This window comes from Vulpes vulpes, chromosome 15 (assembly GCF_048418805.1).
Source record: "Vulpes vulpes isolate BD-2025 chromosome 15, VulVul3, whole genome shotgun sequence".
Taxonomy (NCBI): Eukaryota; Metazoa; Chordata; class Mammalia; order Carnivora; family Canidae; genus Vulpes; species Vulpes vulpes.
Genome location: NC_132794.1, coordinates 78,736,615 through 78,754,513, shown reverse-complemented (window position 1 = coordinate 78,754,513; position 17,899 = coordinate 78,736,615). Strand labels below are relative to the sequence as shown.

General features: G+C 51.1%; 1 protein-coding gene across 3 annotated transcripts in view; it reads left to right on the top strand.

The window, feature by feature from the left end:
• Window positions 1–1,618: 1,618 nt before the first annotated feature.
• DRGX (dorsal root ganglia homeobox) overlaps window positions 1,619–17,899 on the top strand; it is a 35,633-nt gene continuing 19,352 nt past the window's right edge. Inside the window, exons 1-6 of one of the 3 annotated variants that reach the window (XM_072739287.1) lie at window positions 1,619–1,719; window positions 4,726–4,853; window positions 9,180–9,277; window positions 10,155–10,256; window positions 13,137–13,315; window positions 13,399–13,511. In XM_072739287.1, the coding sequence (XP_072595388.1) occupies window positions 4,820–4,853; window positions 9,180–9,277; window positions 10,155–10,256; window positions 13,137–13,315; window positions 13,399–13,511 (526 nt within the window). In that variant the 5' untranslated portion in view covers window positions 1,619–1,719; window positions 4,726–4,819. Of the gene's footprint in view, window positions 1,720–4,193; window positions 4,342–4,725; window positions 4,854–9,179; window positions 9,278–10,154; window positions 10,257–13,136; window positions 13,316–13,395; window positions 13,512–17,899 lie in introns of those variants that run through there. The other 2 variants (XM_025995530.2, XM_072739288.1) reach the window with 2 other exon arrangements.

The following is a 17,899-nucleotide window of genomic DNA, read 5'->3' as shown; positions in this document are numbered from 1 at the left end:
CTTTAAAAAATGTGATAACAGAACAACAGTACAAATCACCCAGCTCCTTCCAAAAACACATAATTGAGAATTCAGTGTAGTTTTTTTTTCTTCCCTGAAAATGGAGATATTGTTATGGTTTTAAACCATGCTTACCGAAATTGTTTCTGCTAAACAAAGTTTTAAAAGGAAGGTTGCGGGAAAATCTGAGCATAATTGGGTTGTCAAATCCAACAATAAATGTTTATGTATCTGGGCTCAAAACATGTTGACAGTGGTATTTTGAAATGTTTCTCTAGTTTCCCCAAAACAGAGCAGACAGTAAGAAATGAATACCACGTGTGATGGTTGACACATCAACCTGGAGTCTCAAATCTCTGCATTTGCTAGGGATTTGGGATTCTTTTCAGGAGTCAATTTAAAAAACTCATAATTCAACTGAAAGACAACTTAGGGCTTTCAGGTAGAGAAGCTCTAGTTTACAGCATTTTATTGCTGCTCTCAGTGTTTTTGAAAAGACAATTTTTCCCTTCGCAGAACAAGCTTAAAATTAGAAAAATCAAACACCCATTAAAGAAAGCAGATTTACTTTGCTATTAATTGATGTAGAGACGTAAAGCTTCCATCACCCAGGCGGGAGCCTAGCACATCCCCTGCAGACATTTTCAGGGGCCAGTGGGTCAGTGGCAGCCCACTCGGCCTAAACAGGAGCCGTCTGCCTTTCGGAGTGGAGGCTTGAATTTTCAGTGGTAGAAATGCGCTGGGAAGAGGAGAAGCCACATCTGCACACATATCTTAGGGGGTGTGTGACTCTCTCTCTCTTCCCACTTTGTTCTATTTTTTAAAAAGTGAACAACCTTGAAAGTTGACAAATCCACCCTATTCTGGCTTCTCTGTGTGCTGCTGGACAGAAGGTAAAGTAGCATGCCTGTTCAGTAGCCAGCAAATGACTCAGAGAGGGAAGGGAGACTCTGCGGCTGCTGTGAATTAAATACGGAGAAGAAGGAGCGTGGAGGACCAACCACAGACTCGTCTTCTTCCAGAGGCTGGAAAGCAACGCAGATGGGGGTGGGGAGGGCCAGCGGTGTAAGAATCTGTTGAAATATGACCGGTGGTTTTAACTTTAAATAAGCTTTTCTGGCCTGATAGAAGCCCCCTCTCATGTCTCCCGCAGCTTTGATTTTGGAAGACGTCACATTCCTCATTAAAGCAATCACTGTTAAAACATAAAGCAACACAGGATTTATTTCTTCATTAAACTGATGATCCGTATATGAAGCCAATTAACATTATGAGTCTGGTGAACATCAAGTGTAAAGAGGTTAGAGAAAATTAAAAGCAGTCACCTTGGTCTTTAGATAAAGAAAGTACACTTTTAGATTGTAAATTATCAGAGTGTCCAAGCGGGACAGATCGGTGAATTTGGTTAATTGAAAAATACATTTCACCCCACAAGAATCAAGGAAAAATAACCTTTTCGTTTCGAACGTCCTTTTTGGTGGGGGGGGGGGGAGCCGTAGCGGATACGCGGTGGTCCCCTTCGGAGCCGAGTGTCAGGGACAGTCAGGAGAAAAAAGGGGGCTCACGTCATCAAAGTTTGCTGTAGGCTTTCGTCTCTACTCGCTTGGCCGCTGGTTTATTCGCTGTTTTGCCCGCAGAAGGGGACCGGCCGCGTGGCTTCGGGAGAAGGACGTCGGGCGAGGCGGGCGGAGGGTCCCGGCTGCTGCGAGCCCGCGCGAGGTTGGTGTTCCCCGGGGCCGCCGCCTGGTCCCTTCGGGAGACGGGGCGGGAGCGGGCCCCGGCCACGGGCTGCGGGCTGCGGGGCTGCGGGGCTGCGGGGCTGCGGGGCTGCGGGGCTGCGGGGCTGCGGGCTGCGGGGCTGCGGGGCTGCGGGGCTGCGGGCTGCGGGCCTGCGGGGCTGCGGGGCTGCGGGGCTGCGGGGCTGCGGGGCTGCGGGCTGCGGGCCTGCGGGGCTGCGGGGCTGCGGGGCTGCGGGGCTGCGGGCTGCGGGCCTGCGGGGCTGCGGGGCTGCGGGCTGCGGGGCTGCGGGGCTGCGGGGCTGCGGGGCTGCGGGCTGCGGGGCTGCGGGGCTGCGGGCTGCGGGCTGCGGGCTGCGGGCTGCGGGGCTGCGGGGCGGGAGCGGCGAGCGGGTCCGCGGAGCGCCGAGCGCGCGTCCCGAGTTGACTTGAGCGGGTTGGTGGGGTCGGGAGAGGACTGGGGTCAGCGCCCCACAGCCGGGCATCCGACAGGGCGGGCCCCACAGCCGCGCAGCACAGCCCCGGGGGGGGGGGGGGGGGGGGGGGCGGCGCTGTCCAGGGTCCTGACCGGCCGCGCGGCTGGGGCTGCCCTCCGGCCGCAGACCCAGGAGCAGCCCGGCCAGGCCCCGGGGCACCTCCCGGCCTGGCGGGAATCTGCTTGGGCGGATGCGAGGGAGGGAGAGCGGGGACGGGCGCGTGGACTTCGCTGGCTTTGGGGGCCAGTGCGGCTCGGGCGCCCGACGCGGCGGGTCCCCGCAGCAGGCCCGGGAGCGGCTGCAGCCCCTCGGCCGAGCCCTCCCGACACCTACCTCCCCGGTCCGCTCGACAGGCACCCGGCTCTTGGGGCGCACACGGTGCGCAGACGGGGGGCTGGAGCCCGAGGGGGCTTCTGACAGCGCCGGGCGTGCAGGCGTGGCCTCGGGCCCTCGGGCCCTCGGGAGCGGCTCCGCAGGGCAGGGGTCCTCGGAGCGGCGCACGAGGGACACAGCGCGCCAGCCTCGGCCCGGATCGACACAGGGCCGGCTCTCAGGTGCCCGCGCCCGCAGACGCGGAAGCGGCGCTCCCTGCAGGTGTGGTGCCCGCGGCCGGTGGGCTCCCTGCGCTCCGACCCGAGCCGGCCCCGGCGCCTGCTTCCGCGCGGCGTGGCCTCCTCCGCCCGGCGGCCGAACCCAGAAGGGGCCGCTGAAGTGCCCGGGGCCCTAAGTTGCCTCGGCTGGAGCGGCGCTGAGTTTCCGGAGGGGTCTAAGAGCGGCCCAGGTGCCCGCCACTCTCCCTTCCGGCCCACGAGCCTGCCCCGCGGCGGGGATCCACGCGTGGGCCTACCAGGCCTTTTGTTTCCAACACGCTGTGTCTTTAAGATCAAGGCTGGATCCTAGGCCGTGCAGGGAGGGACCCGACCGACCCACCGCCTCGCCAGGGCTCCCGAAAGCAGCATTAGAATGTTTATAAAATATTCAATTTATGCAGTCTGTCCAAGAAGCCATCGTCCCAAAATAAAATCAGCAGTCTAGACGGAACACAGACACCAGAACTTATCAACAGTTGTCTGACTTGCATCTTCTGATGCATCTTGAGTGGGTCATAATACCAACTTTATTTTCAGTGGTGCATAAATTAATTACATGCATTTAATAACCAAAATATCATTATATTCCCCCTTTAATATCATAAAGGCTTTCCGCCAGGGAAGCACTTAATAGTGCAGGGGGCCGTAACGGGCTATTATCCTGGTGTAATGCTATTACAGAACCAATTATGCACCATTAGACTTGCTTTTTTTGCAGTTTATGTGATTTGATCCAATCCCGCGCCCCTGACTTGAAAATTTCAGCCCGGTACTTTAGAGTTTAATTTTCACCCAGGCAGAGGGAAGGGCGGTCTCTCTCCGCTGAGTGTCTGCCTCGGATGCATTTTAAAAGTAATTGCGAAGGGTCCCACCGCATATCATTTGCATCAAGAAGCGAACATAAATTCAGGGACCCCTTGCTGAGAACAAAATCAAACTTTCCTTTTGTACAGTCGCTTGGAAAGGAAAGCCGTGTGCAAAGAGTCCCCCCAAAAACCCATCCCGCAGCTACAATTAGCAGCGCTTTGTCAATTCGCAGCCCGGGAGTCGCCAGGCCTCTGACAAGGGCGAGCCCAAATCCAAGCTTTCACGGAGAAAGGTTTGAGTCAGAGGAGACTGGGGGTGGGTGTGGGTGGAGTGTTCAGAAAATGCCTTTTGGGGGTGATGGTGGTAGTGGTGATTGTTTCTATCCTCTTTTAAAAGAAGAAAAACATTTCCGATGTTTGCTGAGAAATGATGGATTTTTTTTTTTTTAACACCACGTGGGCCATTTGTAAGGCCCAATAGACCTATCCAAGTTACTCGCTGTAGACAGCGCTGGAAATAATCAGATTAAGGCCAATTATGCGTGAGATTATAAAGGCGAGTGCTGAGCGGCGGCGCGCGCTGTAGACAGACAGCAAGACATCTGGCCACTTCCCGAGTCACTTTCTGGGCCTGCGGGCGCCAGCAGCGCAGAGCCCCGCCCGCTTCCCGCCGAGCCTGGGAGCGGACCAGAGGCGGTCGCGCTCCAGCCCTACCTCGTCCGCCGCCGCCGAGGTACGCGCGCCTCCGACCCACTCACCGGCCCCCGCGGCCGGCCTTGGGGCTCCGCTGCTTGCCCGGCCCGGGCTGCGGCTCGCGCAGATGGCCCGGAGCGCTCGCTGGTCCTGGCTGCGGTGGCCGGGGGCAGGGCTTGCGGCGGGGACCCCAGAGAGCCGGTGGCCGGATTGCCTGGGCTTGGTGTTGGGGCCCGCGAGGTGGACCCGAACCGAAGGGCTGTCCCACGGGGGGCCGGGCTTGAGATGGCGCTGCCACGTCCCCTCCAGTCCCCACAGTGGGCTAAGGGAGGGGGGTGGCTTCCAGGAGGAGGGCCCAGGGCGCACCAGGACCAGTCCAGCGCGTGCAGAGGGAGACTTAGCCTTATCGTTGTTTGCTTTGCAGCCAGGCCGGAGCGTCGCGCGCCGTGTTTGTCCAGCGGTCACCCTCCCGGCCACCCTCCCCAGGCCCCGCCGTCCAGCTGATCCGGCCGTCGGCGATGTTTTATTTCCACTGTCCGCCGCAGCTAGACGGTGAGTAAGCGCGGTGCCTGGGGCCGCTCGGAACGCACCCGCTGGCCAGAAGGCTCCCGAGCGGCAGCGTGGCCGGTGCCTGGTGGGGTTCCCGCTCCGCGTGGGTTGCAACCGCCGGGCGGTGGGTACGGGAGCCCCCGGCCTCCCCCCTACATCCCGCTCCAGCCGTCCGCCTTCTCCCCACCTGCCTCCCACCTCCCTCGCGGCCTGGGCGGGTTGGCCCCGGGGCTATTGGCACAGCAGGGACCTGCCGGTCCTCCCAGCACAGATGCTGGTGTCACGCCTCTAATGGGGTCTCCTCCGCCCTGGGGGCCGCATCAATCTTTCACGGTGTTTTGCAAACATCCCGAAAAGCCAAGGTGGACTGGGGAGTTGGCCCTCATCACCCTGATCCCAACCGTGACCATGAAGGACCCTTGGCTAGGCTGCTCTCATTTGGAGCACAGGGCAGTACTGCTCAGGGAAGCTTTAAGGTCTGTTGCTGGCCACGATGGCTGTCTGGAACTAGGTGACCCTACCTACCACCACCCCAGGTGCCCTGGCATGGTTTCTTCCCTGTGTCTCACTGGGTTTCTTGACCCCAGACGCCAACCACTCCCTACTCCCTGGGGCAGCCATGGCCAGAGTTTGAGACTCTGAGGGCCTTAGAAGAAATTTTGCCTCAGGATCCCTCATGTGGTTTGGATTGTGCACTAGATTGTTAGGTGGGAGTAAGTTTGTTAGAAGGGGACAGCTTGGCTTTCTGGTGCCCACACGCAGGGCCTGGGGGACCCCCTGGGTGGACATCAAACAAATGCAAAGCCACACATTCTGAACTTTTAACAGCATCTTCCTCAGAGCAGGAGTCTTAATCTTGCCAAGAACTTTAATAACCAAGAACTTTAATAACTGGGAGCAATACCAGGACTTGGCTTTGACAACCTACCTACTCCTTTGATTTATTTGTGGGATGGGAGAGTTTTGGAGGCCAGGAAATGGAGGGAGGCATGGGGGAGAGGCATAGGGGGAGGGCAAAGGTGGTGAGGCACCTCGGTCGGAGACGTCAGAGCAAGCTCGTCCACCTTGTCTCCAGTTACCTGGAGCAGTAGCTAAGCCTTAGCTGGCTGGCAAGCACAGGGATTTCAGGCAGTTTGTTTTTGACTTAACCATGGAGGCTTTTAAGAATTCAGTAGAATTTTCTAAAGGAGCTAAGGATCAGTGCTTAAACCCTGCTAGCCCCATCAACATTCCTAAAAAGGGAAGACCAGACACTTGCCTGCATTACACCTCCTTTAATCTCCAAGGATTTGTGCTGCCCTGTTTTATGAGGAAGTTGAAAGGCACAGCCCCTGACACTGTACACCAGGCCTGGAGGGAGATCTTTTGCATGTGTGGAGGACATGCCTTCTCTGCTTTCTGAACCTGGGGTTTGGACTGATTGGTATGACATGGCCCACTCTTGAGGTTAAAGAGTGGAAGGTCAAGATTTGGGTATTTAACAGGTGGTGGGCTGCTTGGGTAACTTAGAGGAAAGCTCTGTTTGCAGAATGGGTTGCAGAAGTCACTTAGGGTGAGTCCCGGCCTGGCCTGTCATGGTCCTGGGGTACTAAGCTGTTGGCCACTCACCTTTCCTTCCCACACCCTAGGCACATCCCACATTCATGCTGATTTTGTGTGCTATGACTAGAAGAAAAGGAGATGTGTCTTATGCACCTTTTTATTCCTTTGCAGATGTGTTTCTGAGCCAGTTTTGCAGAAAGGGTGTTTTATGTTAGTGTAGTATTGCGGGGGAATAGGTGATCTGCTGCATATGGGAAGGCTGAAAACAGACTTTTGGAATATGACATCTCTTTCAGCCTATGAGTTGTTTAATTTTTCATTTTTATTAATCTAGAGAGGCATAAAGAAGAAAGCAAAGCATGGCTCATCATCTCATTTCTCAGATAATTTTACTAATATTGAACTAAAAAGTACTGCGTATACCTGCTTAGGAAATTCAAATAGAAACCTACACATTGAAAAGTGAAATCCTCCTTCTTCACCACCTCTTTTGTTGGTGTCTTGTGATTCCCTCAAGAAAAACACTTTTTTTTTCCTATATGTTATGCCTCATTTACGCTGAGATCATACTGCTGCATCCCTTGGGATTTTTTTTTTAACTTTGCAACATATATTTTGAGGATTATTTCATGTCAATATATACAGATCTATGGATTTCTTTTAAACAGCTGTGTAATATTCCATTATATGTTGTACTGATGGGGACTTTGGCTGTTTCCAGTTGTTTGTTGTTGTTGTTTTTCTTTTTCCTATGGTCATGTTGCCAGGAATGTTATTCTTTTTCTCGTTTGGCATACTTTAATGTATTCCTGGATTAAATATGTGTATCTGTACTGAAATTTTTGATGAATATTGTCAAATTACCCCGTAACCCCCTAATAAGGCTACACCAATTAATGCTCCTACAAATGATTAATGAACATGCACATTTTATTACACTCTTAACTGTACTGGTATCATTATACACTTTTTTTTTTTTGGTCAAAATGGTGAAAATAGTAGTTTATGGTTCTGTTTTGTTTAATTACTAGCAGGGTGTAACATTTTCATATTATCAACATTTCTACTTCCTTTTAAGTAAAAAGCCTCCTCACGTTTTCCTCTTTTCTTATTAATTTGATGGTCCACTCAGTCTTTTTTAGGGTTCAATTTGACACACAATGTTTAACTTGCAGAAATTACATGCATACATTGTGGAGCAATTGCAGGCCAGCAAGTATAAGTTAGAAGGCTGAGGCAGATCATGTTTGGAGCATCTCAGAGTCTGCATTCCATCCTCACCAATCAAAGGGAGATGATTTGATTTCCTGCAAAATAATGTAAATAAGACTGCTTTGAGGCTGTCTGTTTGAAGTTTCCAATGAGCTGGAGAGAAATCTTTGTAACTAGGGTTTTGAGGAAAAGTGCAATTTGGACAAGATGACGGAAGGGAAGGCTTCAGGAGAGACTGGTATCGTGGCAAAGGATGTAGCACTGGAGAGCAGAATAATAAGTAGGAGGGACCCCCGTTAGTAGACTGAATTTTAAAAAGTCCAGAGGATCTTGCCTCTTTGGGACTTTGGTCTTTCTGAGGGAGATTGCCTGTGTGGCTTACTGGCTTCTGATGCCAAACATGCAGTGCTTCCGAGACCAGAGCCCACAGCAGGTACAGCATTCACTGGCAATTGGGCACTCACTCGTTTGTTTTTCTAAGAAGCCATTGTAGACTGTTGAGTAAATGGTGCATATTTGGAAAAAAAATCTGGATGCACATTTGGGGCAAAACTCTGTTCTGGCTTTTATACGAGTTTTGGGGACTGCTGAGGAGGACAGTGGAAAGAACACCTTTCTTTTTAGGGAAGGGAGAGCAATGGACCCTTTATGAGCCTGGCCAGAGGGTGGGGTGTTCTTTGAGAGTGGCTCTGCTTAAGTCTGCTTGGAATTCAGGATGCTAGCTATTAGTGCAGACCTCTTATTAATTGACATCTATATAACAGATCCACTATGGTGCTGATGAGCTGTGACCAACAGTAATTAATATTCATTTATAAACTTCTTACCTCGTTGTGTCCTAAAGTTCTGGGAGAAATGTGCAGTGAAAGCTCTTAATGTTTTCTCTCCTCTCCCACCCCCAGCAGCCTTGTTGTTTATAAGAAACAAGGGAAAGTAAACTAACAGGTGAGCACATGGGAAGTGTGGAGGCTTCCATGAAAGAATCTGAGGTAGGGGATGAGATCAAAGCACATTGGATGCAAGTACAGCTGGAAACCAAAGGGCAGGTGAAGGCTCTGCCTCAAGCCAGTGATGCTTCCCAGCGTAGAGTCCAAAATTTCACAAGAAGCCGATTTGACCTTCTTGGGGGAGGAAGGTCTTCACCTGTCCTATGAAATAAACAGAGTTGATGGGGCAGCCTGGGTGGCTCAGCGGCTTAGTGCCACCTTCGGCCCAGGTCGTGGTCCTGGAGACCCGGGATCGAGTCCCACATTGGGCTCCCTGCATGGAACCTGCTTCTCCCTCTGCCTGTGTCTCTAGCTCTCTCTCTCTCTCTCTCTCTCTCTGTCTCTCATGAATAAATAAATGAAATTTAAAAAAAAATAAACAAGAGTTGGGCCTAAAATCAAAGGTTATTGGGTGAGAGAGAGCATGAGAAAGTGGAAAAGAAGGGACCCCCACGAGATCAGCAGAGAAAGATGCCATTGGAGAGACAGGACTCCACCTGGAGTTATCTCCAAACAAGCACATTTATCTGGGGTTGCTGTGAAGACAGGGAGGCCCTCTGCTCAGGCTGACTCAGTTTGCTCCCAGTAGGTACCGCACCCTTTGGCAATCACTCTCCAGGAGATTTCGACGATGGCTTTCTGCGCAGGAAGCAGCGCCGGAACCGGACAACATTTACTCTACAGCAGGTAAGGATGGCCCTCCCTTTCTGAGAGTTAGCTACTTCCTGCCTCCCAAAATATCAGAGTTGGAGCAGCTCTTGTTTGTCTTTTAAAATAAAGCCAACTATGGAAACTGGATCTTTTTGTTTTCTTGAACACTTTGTGTGTCAAGAAATCCATTTGAGGAGAGGGCAGATGGACCTTATGATCCCAGCTAGGAAGTGAAACGGCGATAGTGATCACTTGCATTTGCCTTAGGTTGGTAGTTGGGGAAACACTTCCACATCAGAAATGTCATTTGAACCTTGAGAAATGCAGGTAGATAGATAGATGGGAAGACTGGGGCCCAAAAAACTGACTGTTTTTTGGAAGGTATCGCCGTCCATAAATGGAAGGGCTACAAGTGAGACTCTCATACTCTGTTTTCTGGACCTGGGCTCTCTCCCTTAGATCTGTGCAAACTGGAGCTGTCAGGAAGGTGGCCTGAACACCTCTAGGTAGTTTCTGTGGGACTGACATAGTGAGGGCGTCTGCAAGTTGTTTCTGTTCCCCCTCTGTTCTATGGGGAAAGCTGTGTGGATTGCTCTGATTCCTCAGGCCACCCTCAGAATCTTTGATACCTAAGAATATATTTACATGTAAAAGCATCTACATATCTGTGCTTCTCATTTTATTTCTTGGGTGAGCATGATACCTCGTTATTAAGTCTTAGCCTCTAAGATATCCATGGTTAAAATCTGAATTCTGTGGCATCTTTTTGAAGAGCTCTCTTCTCCCTCTTCCTCCTCTATTTGATCTGTGAAACTACTTCCTCACCCACTCCTAGCAAATGTGAAATATGCATATGCTTCCTCTCACCTTGCCACAGCTTCTCACCAGTAAATATTTTTCTTCCTTTCACTAGCTGGAAGCTCTTGAGGCAGTTTTTGCTCAAACACACTACCCCGATGTCTTCACCAGAGAAGAGCTAGCCATGAAAATAAACCTCACAGAAGCCAGAGTGCAGGTAAACCTTCTTTTTAATTATTTAACTCTCTCATATTAAAACTGGCAAACTTTTTTTTTGACATCATGACGGCAGAGTGCACATTTGGCCAAAGAAAGCAAATGAAGACTATCTGTCATTTTCATGGTGCACTTTAATAACATCAACATAATGTGGAATATTAGATTAGGTTGATTAATCGGTCATTCATAATTAACTAGTGATAATGTTCTACACTAATTTGTCCGCGTCTCTAAGGTACTAAATTACATCAATGCACATCCATTTCCTTGCTTTGGAAAAAAAAAAAAAAAAGCTGAGATGCTATTCTCAAAGCAGCCCTGACTGCTCTGGGGTAAGGCTGGTCAATTGCAGAGAACTGTGTTTTCAGATGGGAACAGGGTAGGATCTGCTTTCCAGAAATTGCATCATGTCCAACTTTTCCCCTGTCCGCGGACCCTTTCAGTGAAGTGGATCCAAAGAACATGTGCAATTTAAAAATCTTTAAAGGGCAGCAGCGAGGGGGCTGCCTCCAAGCTGGCCCTCGGTGACCGTCTCTAAGCAGGATTTCTTTTTAGAAGCCACACAGTGATTACGTTTAAGTACACAAACCCGTGGAGCCCAGCAGATGTGCCCGAGCGCGGGAGGAACAGATTCGCAGAGCCGCCTCTCCGGGAGAGCTATTCTTTGAGCACAATTATATATTCATTTTATTTATGGGGTTTCCTCCATGCTGTTTCTGTTCTTTTTTATGTAGGGGCTTGGGGTTAAGACTATGCAAAGATCTAATTGTAGGAAATATAATAGTTTGCTTTTGGTTCCCCTGGGTCATGTTAGTATCTCTTAAAAACCAATGGCTGAAGAGAGATAATGGAATTCTGGGCAGTAAATTGGGGGTTGTAAACAAATTATTTCCCCTATAATCAGATTATGTGATCCTGATTATTAAATCTGAACATGAATCATTGGTCATATGCAGGCAAATTAAACTGATTATTATTTGGAAATGAAAATCTCCTTTGGCCAGGATGCTGTCTATCCCTTCTTTTTTTAATGCCAGCTTGCCAATAGCTGCCTAAAGACTGAACTGCAAATTGAGATAAATGACACAATTATTGAGCATTCAGAAGTGGAAGATCATAACTTCTCCCTGAAAGGTGCAAGGGTGAGATAGGGGTGGTAACAATTAAGGCTGAGAACTGTTGTTCGGGCTGTTGTCAGCTATTATGCAAACAGACAATGGCTGTGAAGCATTTGTTTAGTGAGCCTCCATGTGGGGACTTGGGCTTCGGTGGTGGCGGGAAGGGAGATGTGTTTACATTTATATCTCTTGCTCATTCAAATATGATTAATGTTCTATAAAGCAGGGTCTTAATCGAAGCTGATGTTGTCAAACAATAACTAAATAGGGAAATAAACGACTCCATCATGCTCTTTCTTCAGAAGCAGGCGAACTGTCAGTGCAAAGTCATTAAAATATGATAATGAAAAATAGCTCAATTAAATGTTGTTATAGCTGTGACCTTCATTCAATTAAGACACAAGAAAGTGTCTGCATTTTGCTTTGCATTTAACTGCCCTAAATTTAGAATATAGATAAAATCATTATTCAATGGTTGCTGATATGTGCAATTAAAAGCCAACTCGATTAAAAAAAGAAAGAAACTGAGTTAAAGGAGAATGAAAATTCAGAAGTGGGGTGGGCTGGCAGAGGGCTCAGCCCTGGGACCCAGGCTCTCTCCTGGGCCAGCGTGAGATGGGAGGAGGAAAGGATGCCCGGGGGAGTGGGAGGGAGGTCTAGCCAAGCCTTTTTTGAAAGCCAGGAATTATCTCCCAGGAGATGAGGGAAGAGGTTCTGCTGGATAAAGAGCTGCAGGATTGCACTGACCTCTGGGAACATCTTGGGCCCCGCCTGCTCGGCTGCCGTGAGGCGGTCCTTCTGCATGCAGATATTGTTGGGATTGCCAAGGCTTGGAGAATTCCACACCGGCCTCTAAGAAGGCACTTAGAGCAGGTGAATCACAAGTGTCTTCCCAACCTGATGATGGCAGAGATAAGGGTACTTGATGTTTCCCGGGTAACTGCTGTGTGTTGGGCACAGTGCTCAGCATTTTCCGTGCATCTCTGTGCTAACAGTGTCCAGGGGTGGCCACCGTTATTACTTCCATGGAGTTTGGATCTGGTCCTTAGCCCAACCACTGGTCTTCAAATGTGGGTCTGTCACTTACCTACCACCTGCCTGACCTTGGGCTGGTTAATTAGCTTGTCTGCTTAGTTTTCTCATCTGTAAAATGGGGCTAGGTCTACCTGCCTTAGAGGGTTGGCGTGGATTCTAAACCAGATTCACACTAAACCAGGGCTGATTCCAGAGTCATTATTTCTCATGGGTGCACTGGGCTGCCAGTCACAAGCTTCATGATGTGTCAGAAATGATTTCGGGGTTAAATCACAGGTCTTAGGCCAGACACATTTGAGTGCTCAGGAGGACCTGCTGGAAGAGTGAATGAATATTTTTGGTGAGGAAACCCCAGGGCAGTGTTTTGCAGACTGCTTTCATGATGATTCCTCCTCCTGCCTCCCCCCAACCGTAGGAGATACATTTCACATTAAATAAGGGCACTTGAATACATGGAGCATTTCCACAATATAACACTTGTGCCCTTACTGTGGGCAGTGCATTTGGATACTTTCTATGATTTAACCTTCATTAAAAATTCCTGTCATGCCTTCTACCCATCTTTGGGTCTGAAGCTGCAGATCAGAGGGCACTGCTTTGGGAGCTCTTTTGGAGAGAGGAGCAACTGCTACAATGTGCAGAACCCAGGCATTTGGGTTTGGGTACTGGTTCCCTCCTGCTGATTTTCTGCCTTCATTGGATGTGCTTCTCCCCTGGGGACTTAGGTTTGGTTCCAGAACCGACGGGCCAAATGGAGGAAAACAGAGAGAGGGGCTTCTGACCAAGAGCCAGGAGCCAAGGAGCCCATGGCAGAGGTGACGCCACCACCCGTGAGAAACATCAATTCCCCGCCCCCAGGGGACCAGGCCCGGAGCAAGAAGGAGGCCCTGGAAGCCCAGCAGAGGTGAGGTGGTGGGATCCTGGGGTCTGGAGGCATGGTGGGCACACAGTTGCTGGGACTCAATGTGATTTTGTTTTCTCTAGCAGCCTGGGGAGAACTGTGGGTCCGACGGGACCTTTCTTTCCTTCTTGCTTGCCGGGGACCCTCCTGAATACAGCCACATATGCCCAGGCCCTGTCACATGTTGCTTCCCTGAAAGGTAAGATTTGTGTCCTTTGGCTGGCAGGGTGGGGCTGGGGTTATGCTGGCTTGGCATTATTTCCACGGGGTCGTGGAGGTTGGCTGGCCACTCTGTTTTCCCAGTTCCACCCATCAGCCTTACACCTTGGGCTGGTGCAGCACTGTCTCTCCTTCTGTCCGTCACAGCCAGGGTCATGAACAGCATCTGTTCCCCCACATGCTATCTTGTTTGATTTCTACATGGCCTGAGATGATAGGCGTTACTGCATCAGATGGGGGATTGTCTGAGAGGCAGTTGTTTCACAGGGGACCATTCTGGGTTCACAGTTTGCTTTTTCTCATTGGTGACAGTCTTGGGTGTTAACCTGAAGCTCCTGGCTGAGCCTTGATGGCGATTGTCCCAGGTGCCTCTCTGTGTGTGCAGCGTGCCCACCCGCCTCCCTGGGGACTGCTGATGTCAGAGGTCTGAACCATTAGGACTGGTGATTTTCCAGGATTGGCTCTCTTCTTATTAACAGCTCTTGTTGTCTGATGTTTTGTCAGGCCCAGAGAGAGGAACTCCCTGGGGACTTCTGGGGCATCCCCACTGGATGAACATGCCCATCCACTGTCTCTCAATTCCTGGCCTCAGACATACTCCTCCTTCTGTGATGAGGCCAGGCAGCTGTGCCGGCCCAGAGTGGGGCTGGGTGTCACGGTGGGTCTGGGGCAGTGACGGTTAGTGCTATTCTTGGGGCTTCTCTGTCACAAGAGGTCAGGGAGGGGGAGGTACGGGTGTAGGCTGTAGACTTTCTCCTGATGATAGACAATGGGAGAGTCCCCTCCTAGAGACTGCCCTGTTTGTTCTGCATTAGGATCTGGGGTCTCCTGCCCTTGAGGGGACCCTCTCCAGCTGGTAAGTCAGACACACACACACACAAACACACACACACAGAGTGGCAATCTGCAATGCAAATGTGGTTTCTGGAGGCTGAATGAAGACGTGACAGAACTTCCCTGGGTAGTCTCCAGAAGGGAGAGAAAGGCATTTTAGGCATAGGGAACAGCATGTGCAGAGTGCCAGGAGAAGGGAGGAGAACCAGATGTGTTTTGAGAATGGTTGGTATGGTGGGTGCCCATGGGAGAGTGCGCAGAGATAATGTGGAGGTGCCTGGCAGGGCCAAAGCTTGAAGGCCCTGAAAGCCATGCTCCTGGGTTTGGATTTTCTATTGTAGGGGGTGGGGCTGGAGGCCCAGAGCCACTTCTGAGTAGTCCAGGTTACTGGGCAAATCCCCTCACTTAGATAGCTGGCATGCGTGGATGAGGCTCCCCTCTGTCCAGCTCTAGGCCCCGTGCCCTTCCTAATGCTTCCTTCCACTCCAGGGCCCTGGGGGCTCCAGAGGCCATGGAGAGCTCCCCACAGAGGGGCCTTGGAACAGGATACAGTAGGCTGATAGGGCAATACAGAGGTGCAGTCCCAATTGGAAGGGGCTTCTGGAAGGAGATTACCAGTGGAACTTGGGTATCATTTAAGGAGCTGGTCTGGGCAGAGGAGTAGTCCCATGTCTGTGTGCCAAATCCTCTCTGCTTTGGTGGGGGCCGGCTCAGCTCTCGAGAGTAACCATCTCTTTTATGAATGTTCTTTGCTTGCCTCACTCCAGCCTCATGTGTTATAGGTGATTGCTGTGTCTCAACTATGGCAACCATGGCTGGGCTCCCTGGCCAGCCAAGGTGGGGCCCTGGCAGAGGCCTGTGGTGGCTCAGGGAAGGGAGAGAGGGCCAGGCTGCTGAGCAGGGGGAGCAGGACAGTGTCTGCCACTGGGAGGCCCAGGGCAGTGGTGAGAGGGAGATGGAGCTAAGGCTTCTGTCATCTGAGTTAGGACCCAAGGCAGAGGCAGGGGCTAGTGGGAGGGACTGGTAAAGGTAAATGTCTCACCTCCTTCTTCCTTTACTGGTATGTACCCCTCTCCAGCCCTTCCCTAAACTTTTCAGGCTGGGCTCTGACCTTGGGGCCCATTTTGTGTCTGCCTCATTAGAAACAGACTTTCCAGGGCTCCTGGGTGGCTTAGCAGTTGAGTGCCTGCCTTCAGCTGAGGGTGTGATCCTGGGGTCCTGGGATCACATTGGGCTCCATGCATGGAGCCTGCTTCTCCCTCTGCCTACGTCTCTACCTCTCTCTCTGTGTCTGTCATGAATAAATAAATAAAATCTTAAAAAAAAAAAAAAAAGAAACAGAACTTTCCTCTGATGCTGCCCTTGTTAAGGGGGTTACTGGGGGTGGAGCTTGGGATGTGCAAGTGCTGGCACAGGTGACAGAAGTCACAGTGTGTTCACCACACCAAGGAACATCTTTGTGTGTCATGGTGGCATGTATTTGGGCAGCCTGTGCATCCCCATGGGAAGTCCCTCCTGACTGTGGCCGTGTGCTGGGGCAGGTGACATGCTCTGGTGACAGGCAGTCAGTGAGCGAGGTAAGTATGTGTAAGCATTGTCTTCACCAGACACCAATGAACTCTTGCCCACTTTCCTTGAGGTATATAGCCCTTGTGTCTTTATGTCATTTTCATAGTTTTTTTTTTTAAAGATTTTATTTTATTCATGAGAGACACACAGAGAGAGGCAGAGACACAGGCAGAGGGAGAAGCAGGCTTCCCGCAGGGAGCCTGATGCAGGATCATGACCTGAGCCAAAGGTAGACGCTCAACCCCTGAGCCACCCAGGTGTCCCAACATTTTCATAGTTTTGAGAAAGGCATGGGGAGAAGAGACATTTCTCCACTGCCAGAGACAGGTATTTGAGGAGCATGTTAAGGGGCATTTTCAAATGTGGGCTGGGCATAGGTGGGACTGGGGGTGGGATTGGGGAGTGTTTGCCCACTCAGGGGTCAGTGGCTGCTCAGGCCAGTTCATTGTGGCCAAGTGGATATGCGGACATGACATTGCCAGAACTATTGAAATTCCTGGAGAAGTTGGAAATCTTTCAAATTTTTATTTGAGCTATTCCTATCTTTTACATGTGATCTCCAAGGCACATCATTGGTCAGAGCCATCCATGGCCTGCCATTTTGCTCCAAGATAACAGCTAGTATTGGATTGGGGATCTTTGCTCTCTAAAAGTGCCCATCCCCATGTGGTGGCATGTCTGAGAGTGAGGTGTTCTGAGCTAGAAGTCTCTGAATCAGCTGGTCAGAGCTTCCTGGCTCTAGTCTAGGTGGCCTCAGCCTTCCCTGGAGGTGTGCTTGGGGCACCCGGCCTTGGCCTCAGGACCTGGGTAACAAGTATGTACCCACAAGTCGGCTTCTAGATACTGTGGGGTTCGACCTCTGCTTGCTTTGTGGAACGTTTGTTAAGTGGTTTGGAGAGAGGACAGCTTTGACTTCTTGCCCGATTTCCAATGGCCTGACTCAGGGCTAGGACTTCTGGGCTTTGACCAAGCCTCTTTTACCTTAGTGCACCCCCACAGGGGACTGGGCAAGCAATGTTGGCAGAGCTAGTGGCCTGAGCTACGCTTCCCAGAGGGTACTGGCCAACCTGGGGACTGCCTCACCTAAGTGGGAGGAGCTTCTTGCCTGTTGGTGCTAGAAGGCACCTGAATGGACTTCTCAGCCCATGCCTCTTGTCACAAGTGAGAAACTGAGGCTCAGAGAGGGGAAGTCACTGGCTCACACATGGCTTCTTCAGCTACATCTCCCATTTGGGGTCTGGGCTGCCCTCCACAGGATCCTGATGTGCCCTTTCCTCTAGACACCACATATTCATTCATTCCTCTAGATGGTCACGTGTTGGTAGGACCTTAGACCCCTACTCTCCTTTTCTCTAGCAAGTGAATCCACTGGGTGTGAGCCCTGGGGAGGGGTCTAGACAAACCCAAGACTGTCTGAGACCAGGACCATTGTGAGCTGAGCACCACGGCCCCTTCCAGCCCAGAGATCCCAACTCACTTCTCCAGGCCTGTGGCAACTTGCAAATAATCCAGAAGAAAGAAATCGAATTCAGTGTCGGCTCCCAGACTCGAGCAGTGCTCCTGTCTCCTTCTCCAGGCCCTGGGGTCCTAGTGGGAACATATGGCCCTGGGCTGAAGACAGTAAGTATCTCTGGTAGGCCACCGAGGTTCTGGCCCAACCCTAGACAGCACCAGGGTGCCCCTCCCCTGAGACTCCAGCCATGCAGCTCCAGACCAGGGCCTGAGGATCTAAGCCAATGCTGCCCTTGCTGCAGCCAACAGCTGGCCAGCATGAGAAGGAAGGGCAGGATCAGTTCCCCCAGGGGGCACACAGAGCACCTCCCCTACTAGTCCCAGAGCTGACTGCCCGGAGAGCATTATATATAGTTGCAAGGTGAAGGACTCTGAGTTGGGGGTCCTGATCTTTTGGTTTCAGGCACTGTTATGACAGATGTGAAGTCCTTGCCTGGGAAATGTTAAGAGAGC